This window comes from Rana temporaria, chromosome 1 (assembly GCF_905171775.1).
Source record: "Rana temporaria chromosome 1, aRanTem1.1, whole genome shotgun sequence".
NCBI classification, from domain to species: Eukaryota; Metazoa; Chordata; class Amphibia; order Anura; family Ranidae; genus Rana; species Rana temporaria.
In genome coordinates this window covers 690,013,877-690,027,137 of record NC_053489.1, presented here as the reverse complement: position 1 = coordinate 690,027,137, position 13,261 = coordinate 690,013,877, and the positions used below count along the sequence as shown (strand labels likewise).

General features: G+C 54.0%; 1 protein-coding gene across 2 annotated transcripts in view; it reads right to left on the bottom strand.

Moving 5' to 3' along the window:
* TLN1 (talin 1) overlaps positions 1-13,261 on the bottom strand; it is a 107,134-nt gene that overhangs the window by 11,408 nt on the left and 82,465 nt on the right. For both annotated transcript variants that reach the window (XM_040335776.1, XM_040335777.1), the window contains 13 exons: positions 12,790-12,987; positions 12,296-12,435; positions 12,113-12,206; positions 11,005-11,094; positions 9,550-9,672; positions 9,329-9,472; positions 7,015-7,176; positions 6,762-6,902; positions 6,505-6,686; positions 6,173-6,305; positions 4,166-4,267; positions 3,899-4,069; positions 3,626-3,775 (listed from right to left, as the gene is read on the bottom strand). In XM_040335776.1, coding sequence (XP_040191710.1) covers positions 3,626-3,775; positions 3,899-4,069; positions 4,166-4,267; positions 6,173-6,305; positions 6,505-6,686; positions 6,762-6,902; positions 7,015-7,176; positions 9,329-9,472; positions 9,550-9,672; positions 11,005-11,094; positions 12,113-12,206; positions 12,296-12,435; positions 12,790-12,987 — 1,830 coding nt within the window. The remainder of the gene's footprint in view (positions 1-3,625; positions 3,776-3,898; positions 4,070-4,165; positions 4,268-6,172; positions 6,306-6,504; positions 6,687-6,761; positions 6,903-7,014; positions 7,177-9,328; positions 9,473-9,549; positions 9,673-11,004; positions 11,095-12,112; positions 12,207-12,295; positions 12,436-12,789; positions 12,988-13,261) is intronic.

The following is a 13,261-nucleotide window of genomic DNA, read 5'->3' as shown; positions in this document are numbered from 1 at the left end:
GAGGAGATGGAGGTCAGCCAGGGGGAGAAGGAGGAGATGAAGGTCCAGGGGAGAAGGAGGAGATGAAGGAGATGGTTGTCAGGGGAGAGGGAGGAGGAGATGGAGGTCAGGGGGAGGAGGAGATGGAGGTCAGACAGGGGGAAGAAGGAGGAGATGAAGGTCCAGGGGAGAAGGAGGAGGAGATGGAGGTCAGGGCGAGGAGGAGGAGGAGATGGAGGTCAGGGCGAGAAGAAGAAGGAGGAGATGAAGGTCCAGGGGAGAAGGAGGAGGAGATGGAGGTCAGGGGGAGGAGGAGGAGATGGAGGTCAGGGCGAGAAGGAGGTCAGGGCGAGAAGGAGGAGAAGATGGAGGTCAGGGGGAGGAGGAGATGAAGGTCAGGGGGGAGAAGGAGGAGGAGATGAAGGTCAGGGGCGAGAAGGAGGAGGAGATGAAGGTCAGGGGCGAGAAGGAGGAGGAAATGGAGGTCGGGGCGAGAAGGAGGAGGAGATGGAGATCAGGGCGAGAAGTAGGAGAAGATGGAGGTCAGGGCGAGAAGGAGGAGGAGATGGAGATCAGGGCGAGAAAGAGGAGGAGATGGAGGTCAGGGGGAGGAGGAGATGGAGGTCAGGGGGGAGAAGGAGGAGGAGGAGGAGGAGGAGGAGGAGGAGGAGGAGGAGATGAAGGTCAGGGGGAGAAGGATGGGGGAAGAAGGAGGAGATTGGGGGGGGAGGAGGAGATGGAGGTCAGGGGGAGAAGGAGGAGGAGATGGAGGTCAGGGGGAGAAGGAGGAGGAGATGGAGGTCAGGGGGAGGAGGAGGAGGAGATGGAGGTCAGGGGGAGGAGGAGATGGAGGTCAGGGGGGAGAAGGAGGAGGAGGAGGAGGAGATGAAGGTCAGGGGGAGAAGGACGGGGGAAGAAGGAGGAGATTGGGGGGGGGGGAGGAGGAGATGGAGGTCAGGGGGAGAAGGAGGAGGAGATGGAGGTCAGGGGGAGAAGGAGGAGGAGATGGAGGTCAGGGGGAGAAGGAGGAGGAGATGGAGGTCAGGGGGAGAAGGAGGAGGAGATGGAGGTCAGGGGGAGAAGGAGGAGGAGATGGTGGTCAGGGGGAGAAGATGGAGGTCAGGGAGAGAAGGAGGAGGAGATGGAGGTCAGGGGGAGGAGGAGATGGTGGTCAGGGGGAGAAGAAGGAGGAGGTGGAGGACGGAGGGAGAAGGAGGAGATGAAGGTCAGGGGCAGAATGAGACGATGAAGGTTTGGGGGAGAAGGAGATTGGGGGGGGGGGGTAGGAGGAGATGGAGGATGGGGGGGGGGAGAAGGAGGAGATGGGGGGGGGTAGGAGGAGATGGAGGATGGGGGGGTAGGAGGAGTAGATGGAGGTCAGGGCGAGAAAGAGGAGGAGATGGAGGTCAGGGGGAGGAGGAGATGGAGGTCAGGGGGAGGAGGAGATGGAGGTCAGGGGGAGGAGGAGATGGAGGTCAGGGGGAGGAGGAGATGGTGGTCAGGGGGAGAAGGAGGAGGTGGAGGACGGAGGGAGAAGGAGGAGATGAAGGTCAGGGGCAGAATGAGACGATGAAGGTCTGGGGGAGAAGGAGATTGGGGGGGGGGGGGTAGGAGGAGATGGAGGATGGGGGGGGGAGAAGGAGGAGATGGGGGGGGTAGGAGGAGATGGAGGATGGGGGAGTAGGAGGAGGAGATGGAGGTCAGGGGGAGAAGGAGGAGGAGATGGAGATCAGGGCGAGAAGGAGGAGGAGATGGAGGTCAGGGGGGAGAAGGAGGAGGAGATGAAGGTCAGGGGGGAGAAGGAGGAGGAGATGAAGGTCAGGGCGAGAAGGAGGAGGAGATGGCGGACAGGGGGAGAAAGAGGAGGAGATGGTAGTCAGGGCGAGAAGGAGGAGGAGATGGGAGGTCAGGGCGAGAAGGAGGAGGAGATGGGAGGTCAGGGCGAGAAGGAGGAGGAGATGGAGGTCAGGGCGAGAAGGAGGAGGAGATGGAGGTCAGGGGGAGAAGGAGGAGGAGATGGGAGGTCAGGGCGAGAAGGAGGAGGAGATGGAGGTCAGGGCGAGAAGGAGGAGGAGATGGAGGTCAGGGGGAGAAGGAGACGATGAAGGTCTGGGGGAGAAGGAGACGATGAAGGTCTGGGGGAGAAGGAGACGATGAAGGTCTGGGGGAGAAGGAGATTGGGGGGGGGGGGGGAGGAGGAGATGGAGGTCAGGGGGAGGAGGAGATGGAGGTCAGGGGGGAGAAGGAGGAGGAGATGGAGGTCAGGGGGGAGAAGGAGGAGGAGATGGAGGTCAGGGGGGAGAAGGAGGAGGAGGAGGAGGTCAGGGGGAGAAGGAGGAGGAGATGGAGGTCAGGGGGAGAAGGAGATGGAGGTCAGGGGGGAGAAGGGGGAGGAGGAGATGGAGGTCAGGGGGGAGAAGGAGGAGGAGGAGATGAAGGTCAGGGGGAGAAGGACGGGGGAAGAAGGAGGAGATTGGGGGGGAGGAGGAGATGGAGGTCAGGGGGAGAAGGAGGAGGAGATGGAGGTCAGGGGGAGAAGGAGGAGGAGATGGAGGTCAGGGGGAGAAGGAGGAGGAGATGGAGGTCAGGGGGAGGAGGAGGAGGAGATGGAGGTCAGGGGGAGGAGGAGGAGATGAAGGTCAGGGGGGAGAAGGAGGAGGAGATGAAGGTCAGGGGCGAGAAGGAGGAGGAAATGGAGGTCGGGGCGAGAAGGAGGTCAGGGCGAGAAGGAGGAGGAGATGAAGATAAGGGGGGAGGAGGAGATGGAGGTCAGGGGGAGGAGGAGGAGATGGAGGTCAGGGGGAGGAGGAGATGGAGGTCAGGGGGGAGAAGGAGGAGGAGGAGATGAAGGTCAGGGGGGAGAAGGAGGAGGAGATGGAGATCAGGGCGAGAAGTAGGAGAAGATGGAGATCAGGGCGAGAAGTAGGAGGAGATGGAGGTCAGGGCGAGAAGGAGGTCAGGGCGAGAAGGAGGAGGAGATGAAGATAAGGGGGGAGGAGGAGATGGAGGTCAGGGGGAGAAGGAGGTCAGGGGGGAGAAGGAGGAGGAGGAGATGAAGGTCAGGGGCGAGAAGGAGGAGGAAATGGAGGTCGGGGCGAGAAGGAGGTCGGGGCGAGAAGGAGGAGATGAAGATAAGGGGGGAGGAGGAGATGGAGGTCAGGGGGAGAAGGAGGAGGAGATGGAGGTCAGGGCGAGAAGGAGGAGGACGGGGGAAGAAGGAGGAGATTGGAGGGGGGGTAGGAGGAGATGGAGGTCAGGGGGAGAAGGAGAATGAGATCAGGGGGAGAAGGAGGAGGACGGGGGAAGAAGGAGATTGGGGGGGGTAGGAGGAGATGGAGGTCAGGGGGAGAAGGAGGAGGAGATGGAGGTCAGGGGGAGAAGGAGGAGGAGGTGGAGGACGGAGGGAGAAGGAGGAGATGAAGGTCAGGGGGAGAAGGAGATTGGGGGGGGTAGGAGGAGATGGAGGATGGGGGGGAGAAGGAGGAGATGGGGGGGGGTAGGAGGAGATGGAGGATGGGGGGGAGAAGGAGGAGTTTTGGGGGGGGGTAGGAGAAGATGGAGGATGGGGGGGAGAAGGAGGAGATGGAGGTCAGGAGGGTTAGAATTCTAGTGAGTGAGAATCATGAAATAGGAGTTGGGTTGTCACCTTGTTGATGGCCTGAGTGATGGAATCCACCATTCCTCCTACAGCTCCGGCCGCACTGGCAGCTTCATTCAGTGTTCCCGTCAAATCATCCACAGCTTCATGCATCATCTGAGCGGCTTCATCCAAAGCTTCCTGGGTGTGTCCGGCCCCCTGTGACAGACAGAAGGGGTGTCAAGTGAAATGGAGGTTTCCCTATTCTGAAGGACCCCAACATACAGAGATATACACTGACATCCAATTACACACAGGGGGGCGGGACTTCTCGTGGCTCACCTTGGCGTTGCCTCCGGCCTCCTTGGCGGTGTAAAGCATCTGCAGTGCCGACTCTGCCAGCGTCTTGGTCTGGTCCAGAAGGTTCATCTGCTGCTGGTGGTTGATGGCCTTGGAGGCGGCTCCGATGGTGGCGTTGGTCAGAGGCTCGAAGTATTGGGCCATCTGGGAGACCTGTGAGGAGAAGGCATTGGACAGATGAATGGTAACCCTCCTTTTATCAGGTCCTTCTGGTGGTGTTGACTATCCCCCCCCCAGTGCCGGTCTTACCTTGTGTCCGAGCTGCGAGGAGTCCGCCCGGGCCGCCGCCACCAGCGGTTCTATTAGGTTGCTGATCTCCTGTACAGACGTCTGCATCTGATTGTGTAACGCCTGAAGACACGGGAGAAGAACCCTCCATTATACAGCGCACAGGGGTGACCAGTCTACCCGTTTTACCGGTATGAGACCCTTCTAGTCCGGGATTCCGGTCTATGTGCTCCTCCCACCGCCCAGGGGCCCCATAGTGCACACAGCACTGCTTTCTTAGATACCTCCCAGGCCCTGTGGTGTAAAGCCTCCAGGCAGTGCAACTGTGGCCCTATGGGCCTGCTCCAAGACACTACAGATTCGAAGCCCCAGCTCCAGGCCTCGGCATTGACAGGTCTCCAATAGTGGCCCCAAAGGATCGTTTACAATCCAACTTCAACACGCAATAAAGCGTCCAACTCATCAGTACCCCTGTTCAGCAGATCCCCAGCTCATCAGTACCCCTGTTCAGCAGATCCCCAGCTCATCAGTACTCCTGTTCAGCAGAACCCCAGCTCATCAGTACCCCTGTTCAGCAGATCCCCAGCTCATCAGTACCCCTGTTCAGCAGATCCCCAGCTCATCAGTACTCTCATTCAGCAGATCCCCAGCTCATCAGTACCCCTGTTCAGCAGATCCCCAGCTCATCAGTGCCCCTGTTCAGCAGATCCCAGCTCATCAGTACCCCTGTTCAGCAGATCCCAGCTCATCAGTACCCCTGTTCAGCAGATCCCCAGCTCATCAGTGCCCCTGTTCAGCAGATCCCCAGCTCATCAGTGCCCCTGTTCAGCAGATCCCCAGCTCATCAGTGCCCCTGTTCAGCAGATCCCCAGCTCATCAGTACCCCTGTTCAGCAGATCCCCAGCTCATCAGTACCCCTGTTCAGCAGATCCCCAGCTCATCAGTACCCCTGTTCAGCAGATCTCCAGCTCATTATTACCCTCATTCAGCAGATCCCCAGCTCATTATTACCCTCGTTCCGCAGATCCCCAGCTCATCAGTACCCTCGTTCAGCAGATCCCCAGCTCATTATTACCCTCGTTCAGCAGATCCCCAGCTCATCCGTACCCTCGTTCAGCAGATCCCCAGCTCATCCGTACCCTCGTTCAGCAGATCCCCAGCTCATTACCCTCATTCAGCAGATCCCATTCTTTTGCAGATACCCTGCTCAGTATTTATCCCAGCTTTGTTGATCCCCCACTCAGCAGTAACCTCCAGCTCTGCTGATCCCCCACTCAGTAGTAACCTCCAGCTCTGCTGATCCCCAACTCAGTAGTAACCCCCAGCTCTGCTTATCCTCTGGTTTTCTAATCCTCCCCTCTCTCTGGTCCCTGCCCACCTCCCGCTATATAGCTCCCATTCTGACCACCACGTGTGACATTGGTATTTTCTCCTTCTCTGCTCCCCCAGCTCTGCTGATCCTCTGCCGCTCAGTCCTCTCTCTCTCTGGTCCCCACTTACCTTCCACTATAGCGTTCTCATGTTGCACACCACATGTATCGTCTGCTAGTTGCTCTGCTTCAGTCTGGACCCCGCTCACCTTCCTGCTGCTCCACACCAGATGTGACGTCTGCACCACACCCCCCCCAGAATATATACACATGTACTGGAAGTGACTGCTCATGACGTCTTTCTGGTTCACTTGTCGGTTTCCCAGTGCATCCTGGGATCTCTCATACCTCCCAAACAAAGTGAAGGTAATGCTGAATAAAAGCCCCTCAGAAGCTGCAGGTGCTGCAAGTGAGCGTTGTGATAGACTTCTATGGAGGCTTCGGAGACACTCTGAAGCACTATGGGGGATCATTTTAGAAGTGAAGCAAACGCAAAGTGTGACCCGGGCTGTAAGGGATCATTTTATTTAGTGGCAGGAGCTTTGATTGGCATTCAGAGTGTCCAATGCCACATATTGAAGTGTGAAGGAGCCCTTCCCGCCATTCATTATTCTATTCCGGCCTCTGAAGAGCTCTCCTTTAATTCTGTCTCTCTTACCTCCTGTGAGATTCCCTCCCGCGGCACCAATTGCTGGCTGATGGCTTCTAGCGAGGCCTGGTCCAGTTCTCTCACCGCCTGGTTCAGCAGCTCGATGGCCTGATCACATTCCCTCTGTCCTGGGGCCTTGTCCCTGAGGAGAGAACTCACGTCATTGGAGTAGAACAGATCTATTTCCTAGAATAAAGCTCAGTCTGGGGAAAGGGGCGGAGGTTTGTAGTCTTCCCGGCAGTGAGAAATCATCATACATCACAAACACTCGTGTAACAGGACTCTGAACACAATACCCTCCCCCCCCCCCCGTGGTTACGTCCTCTATGCTCCGCCCTTACCTCATATTGGTGATGAGTTTCTTGATGGAGTCAGAGACTGTCCGGGAGTGTCCGGCCAACACCGACCATTGTGGCGGGTCTTTGGGATTGGCAGCCAGGGAACGAGCGGTCTGGATGAGGCCAGAAGAGCTCTCCAGCATGGTCTGAGCCGAGCTGATGATTGGTTCCATGGCATGGAGACCCTGAAAGAGATGAGAAGTTAATGGGAAGAGAAGAGAGACGGTGGAATGCTCCAGTCCTCCCGTTATCATCCTCACCTCTTGGGAAATGTGGGCCGGCACACTGGCGAATTCCGGATTGGAGGCGAAAGCGGTAAGGTTCTCTACGGCTTGGATAAGCGGCACGGTGGCTTCACGACACTTGGCCCGATTGTCGTCATTGAATGCCCCATCCAAAGCCTGGAACAAGAAGATGGGATTCCATGTGACTCAATGTTTCTGTCTCACCACATCGCCATGTCACTAGGTACATGCTCACCCTACAAACGTGTGATTGGAGGAAGGTCTTTACCTTGATGGTCTTCACCAGGTTCGCCGTGCTGTTTGCCACCTCCTTGGCAGACTGGACAAACTGCCTCTTGGCCACGGGATTGGAGGTGTGAGTGGATGCCAGGCGGCATGCATTGCACAGAGCGGAGGTGTGTTTAGCCACAATGGTGGCAGCTGACAACACCTATGGAGGAAAGTATGGAGAAGGTTTACACCAGGGATCCTCAAACTACGGCCCTCAAGCTGTTGTGGAACTACACATCCCATGAGGCATTGTAAAACTCTGACATTTACAGACATGACTGAGCATGATGGGAATTGTAGTTCCTGAACAACTGGAGGGCCGTAGTTTGAAGACCCATGGTTTACACCCCGTTATATTGATTACTCAATGAGAAGACACAAGTTCTTTCCCGACATCATCCACCATATCATCTAACCCTCTACCATTGTATCCCAGGGATATCTCCCACCGCCTGCCATATCGTCTACCCCTCTACCAATGTGTGCCAAGGATGTCACCATCACCCATCAAATTTTCTACCCTTCCATCATTGTGTCCCAAGCACATCATCGCCCTCCATACCATTGTGTCCCAAGGACAGCACCATCACCTAACCTATCCCAGATCTATACTCCCCCCAACATTATGTCCCTGGGATGTCACCATCACCTTGCATATGTTCTACCCATCTCCACCATTATGTCCCACATCTTCACGATTACTCAACAGATCTTCTAGACCTTCAACATTATGTCCCACATCTTCACCATCACCCAACACATCTTCTACCCCTCCACCATTATGTCCCACATCTTCACCATCACCCAACAGATCTTCTACCCCTCCACTAATTATGTCCCACATCTTCACGATTACTCAACAGATCTTTTAGACATTCACCATTATGTCCCACATCTTCACGATTACCCAACAGATCGTCTTCCCCCCACCATTATGTCCCACATCTTCACCATCACCCAATACATCTTCTACCCTTCCATCATTATGTCCCACATCTTCACCATCACCCAACACATCTTCTACCCCTCCACCATTATGTCCCACATCTTTACCATCACCCAACACATCTTCTACCCCTCCATCATTATGTCCCACATCTTCACCATCACCCAATACATCTTCTACCCTTCCATCATTATGTCCCACATCTTCACCATCACCCAACACATCTTCTACCCCTCCACCAATTATGTCCTACATCTTCACAATCACCCAACAGATCTTCTACCCCTCCACCATCATGTCCCACATCTTCACCAATCACCCAACAGATCTTCTACCCCTCCACCATTATGTCCAACTTCGTCACCATCGCCCAACACATCTTCTACCCTTCCACCATTATGTCCTACATCTTCACTATCACCCAACATATCTTCTACCCCCCCACCATTATGTCCCACATCTTCACCATCACCCAACAGATCTTCTACCCCTCCACCATTATGTCCAACATCTTCACCATCACCAAACACATCTTCTACCCCTCCACCATTATGTCCCATAGCTTCACCATCACCCAACAGATCTTCTACCCCTCCACCGTTATGTCCAACATCTTAACCATCACCCAACACATCTTCTACCCCTCCACCATTATGTCCCATAGCTTCACCATCACCCAACACATCTTCTACCCCTCCACCATTATGTCCAACATCTTCACCATCACCCAACACATCTTCTACCCCTCCACCATTATGTCCCATAGCTTCACCATCACCCAACAGATCTTCTACCCCTCCACCGTTATGTCCAACATCTTCACCATCACCCAACACATCTTCTACCCCTCCACCATTATGTCCCATAGCTTCACCATCACCCAACACATCTTCTACCCCTCCACCAATCACCCAACAGATCTTCTACCCCTCCATCATTATGTCCCACATCTTCACCATCACCCAACACATCTTCTACCCCTCCACCATTATGTCCCACATCTTCACCATCACCCAACACATCTTCTACCCCTCCACTAATTATGTCCTACATCTTCACTATCACCCAACATATTTTCTATCCCCCACCATTATGTCCTACATCTTCACTATCACCCAACACATCTTCTACCCCCCACCATTATGTCCTACATCTTCACCATCACCCAACACATCTTTTACCCCTCCACTAATTATGTCCTACATCTTCACCATCACCCAACACATCTTCTACCCCTCCACCATTATGTCCTACATCTTCACAATCACCCAACAGATCTTCTACCCCTCCACTAATTATGTCCAACTTCTTCACCATCGCCCTTCATAACATCTCCCCCTCTACGATTGCGTTTCAGAGCCATTACCTGTGACTGGGTGCAGGCCGGATCTACTAGGTTTTGACAGGCCATCTGAATAGCTTGGTTGGCTCTGGCAAACTGTGTGGGATCCACCAGACCTTGCTGGGCGGCACGGCTACTGGGATCTGATACGCCAACAAGGTAAGCAGCCTGCAGGGGAAGAGGAGCAGTGATTATATAGGAGGTCAGGCTGCCCAGAGCTCGGCCCAGCCCGTGTGATAACATACCTGTGCCGCAGCCTCAGTCAGGCCACACAAAGCCTTGGATGCCGTGCTGACCGCCTCACCAAACTCTGGCAAATTGCTGGTCTTCGCATGCTGAGAAATTCCGGCCATAGACTCACCTAGAACCTGGAGGACAAAAATGGGACAGAGAACTTAAAGAATGTGGTGTGACGATACAGAACATGTGCGTTTTGTATCTTGTAATTCTATTTCATGTACATAAAAGTTGAAGGAGTGGAAGGACGGGGCTATGCTAAGCTATGTCCCAATTCTAGGGCCCGGTGAGACACATAATAAGATGGAGGAGGGGAAAGATGGGGCTATGCTAAGCTATGTCCCCATTCTAGGGCCGGTGAGACATATAAGATGGAGGAGGGGAAAGATGGGGCTATACTAAGCTATGTCCACATTCTAGGGCCCGGTGAGACATACAATAAGATGGAGGAGGGGAAAGATGGGGCTATACTAAGCTATGTCCCCATTCTAGGGCCCGGTGAGACATATAAAAAGATGGAGGAGGGGAAAGATGGGGCTATACTAAGCTATGTCCACATTCTAGGGCCCGGTGAGACATACAATAAGATGGAGGAGGGGAAAGATGGGGCTATACTAAGCTATGTCCCCATTCTAGGGCCCGGTGAGACATATAAGATGGAGGAGGGGAACGATGGGGCTATACCAAGCTATGTCCCCATTCTAGGGCCCGGTGAGACATATAATAAGATGGAGGAGTGGAAGGACGGGGCTATACCAAGCTATGTCCCCATTCTAGGGCCCGGTGAGACAAATAATAAGATGGAGGAGGGGAAAGATGGGGCTATGCTAAGCTATGTCCCCATTCTAGGGCCCGGTGAGACATATAAGATGGAGGAGGGGAACGATGGGGCTATACCAAGCTATGTCCCCATTCTAGGGCCGGTGAGACACATAATAAGATGGAGGAGGGGAAAGATGGGGCTATGCTAAGCTATGTCCCCATTCTAGGGACGGTGAGACATATAATAAGATGGAGGAGGGGAAAGATGGGGCTATACTAAGCTATGTCCCCATTCTAGGGCCCGGTGAGACATATAATAAGATGGAGGAGGGGAAAGATGGGGCTATGCTAAGCTATGTCCCCATTCTAGGGACGGTGAGACATATAATAAGATGGAGGAGGGGAAAGATGGGGCTATACTAAGCTATGTCCCCATTCTAGGGCCCGGTGAGACATATAATAAGATGGAGGAGGGGAAAGATGGGGCTATGCTAAGCTATGTCCCCATTCTAGGGCCCGGTGAGACATATAAGATGGAGGAGGGGAACGATGGGGCTATACTAAGCTATGTCCCCATTCTAGGGCCGGTGAGACGTATAATAAGATGGAGGAGGGGAACGATGGGGCTATACTAAGCTATGTCCCAATTCTAGGGCCGGTGAGACACACAGACTGCACAGTTAGGTTGCCCCGAGCAGGACCTTGGAGTTCTCCATGACGCTGTCCAGGCAGTTGAAGTAGGACTGGTCGTTGACTGGCTCCGTCGGGTTCTGGAGGAGTTCTCGGACTGTCTGTAATGACAGAAGATAAATCTGATCAAAGCCTTGTGTGTCACACGGTACAGAAATAAAATAAAGATGGGACTGTGTGCGTGTGTGTGTGTGTGTGTGTGTGTATGTATATATATATACACACACAGAGCTTTTTTTCTCAGAAAATAGGTGCAGGAACTCAACCACGACCCGCTCAGATTTTACAAACAGTAGAAGGGTCTTAAAGGGGCATTAAATACCAGGATTGCATTACCTATAGAGTGCAGAGTTCAGGGGGTTACACACAGAGTGCAGAGCTGTCACTTGTAAACACAGAAACCAGACTTCTGTGTTTACAAGTGATTGTGGTGAGCAGGCACCAAAGGGTCTGAGCCAGAGGTGGTGGAACTGAGTTCCCCCAAGTTCCCCCTAAAAAAAAACCCTGTATATACACACACATACACACTGTAAGGGCTCAGAGACTGCACACAACCATACATTATATAGATCTCAGATATTTCATACCATCATTACAATCTTGAGATGACGTCTCTTAGAATCCTGCTTACCCAAGGGAGACAACTTCCTTCAATCCGGGGGAGACCAGAGCCCCTCCACCCGGGGGAAGACCAGAGCCCTCCACCCGGGGGAAGACCAGAGCCCTCCACCCGGGGGAAGACCAGAGCCCTCCACCCGGGGGAAGACCAGAGCCCTCCACCCGGGGGAAGACCAGAGCCCTCCACCCGGGGGAAGACCAGAGCCCTCCACCCGGGGGAAGACCAGAGCCCTCCACCCAGGGGAAGACCAGAGCCCTCCACCCAGGGGAAGACCAGAGCCCTCCACCCAGGGGGAAGACCAGAGCCCTCCACCCAGGGGAAGACCAGAGCCTTCCACCCAGGGGAAGACCAGAGCCCTCCACCCAGGGGAAGACCAGAGCCTTCCACCCAGGGGGAGACCAGAGCCTTCTACTCGGGGGAGACGCCTCTCCACTTGGGGAGATTCTTCTACACAGAGGAGATTCCTCCAAACACATGTCCCACCAATCAGCAGAACTTACCTCCAGCTCACGTAGAGCGTTGTCACACTCCTTCTGTCCCGGGGCTTGCTGGGTACACACCGTGATCAGCTGATTGATACTGTCGGTCACAGCCCTGGGGAAACACAGACAGATCGGAAGGCATCACATGCACAGTCATTGTGGAATGAAGATACTGGGAAGGACACACTTCCCACCACATACCTGGCTGCGGCCGCCAGCTGGCTCTTCAGGTTGGGAGCGGCAGGATCCGCAGAAAGTGCTTTAGCTGCCAGTAACAACTTGCTGGATGACAGAGAAATACTCTTGAGGTTGGAGACCACTTGGGACTGGTCCTCCTTGTTCTGTGGATGGAGAAGACACATGAAGGAGATAATAGAGGCAATGACATGTACTTCAATCACCTCATCATCTGGGCACATATACTTCATATACATCTCATTAACTTTTTATTATGAACCCAACATATCTATGATAGACTTTTGAAACACAGAATTCCAGAAGTTGAATGTTACATTAGAGGGACCCTCGGAGTGGTCATGTGACACAGACCCCATGCAGTCGAGTCCAAGGGCAGAGCACCTACAGACATGCAAGGATCATCGAGATGACTTTCCTCCGAATAATTACATAAACACACAGGATGATATAAAAGCTGGTGAGTCTGTACCACCCACGACTTATGGAATCCCACCTACCTGTGATTGTCCTGCCATCTCCACTCCAGCCTGAAGGAACTCATTGAAGTCCTGGCCATACTTCCCAGAAGCCTTGGCGAGATCCTGAGGCGTTCCCCGGGAAGCCTGCACTAGTTCATTGGCTGACTGGTTGAGGCCGACGGCAGCCTGGTTCAGTTGGCCCTGAGCTTCCTGGAAAGTCTTGGTGCTGGGGGGGAACTGAGGAGATAAAGAGGCAATAAAGAGTTAGCGAAGGAAGCTAGCGTGTGGAGGCACTTCAAGTGATCAGCTGAAAAACTGATTCAAAGGTTAAGGATCCTGAGTAAAAGGTGGAGGATGGACATTAGAGGACAATAGGGAGGTCACCTAGTAGAAGGTGGAGGATGGACATTAGAGGACCATAGAGAGGTCACTTAGTAGAAGGTGGGGGAGGATAGACATTAGAGGACCATAGAAATTTGACTTAGTAGAAGGTGGAGGAGGATGGACATTA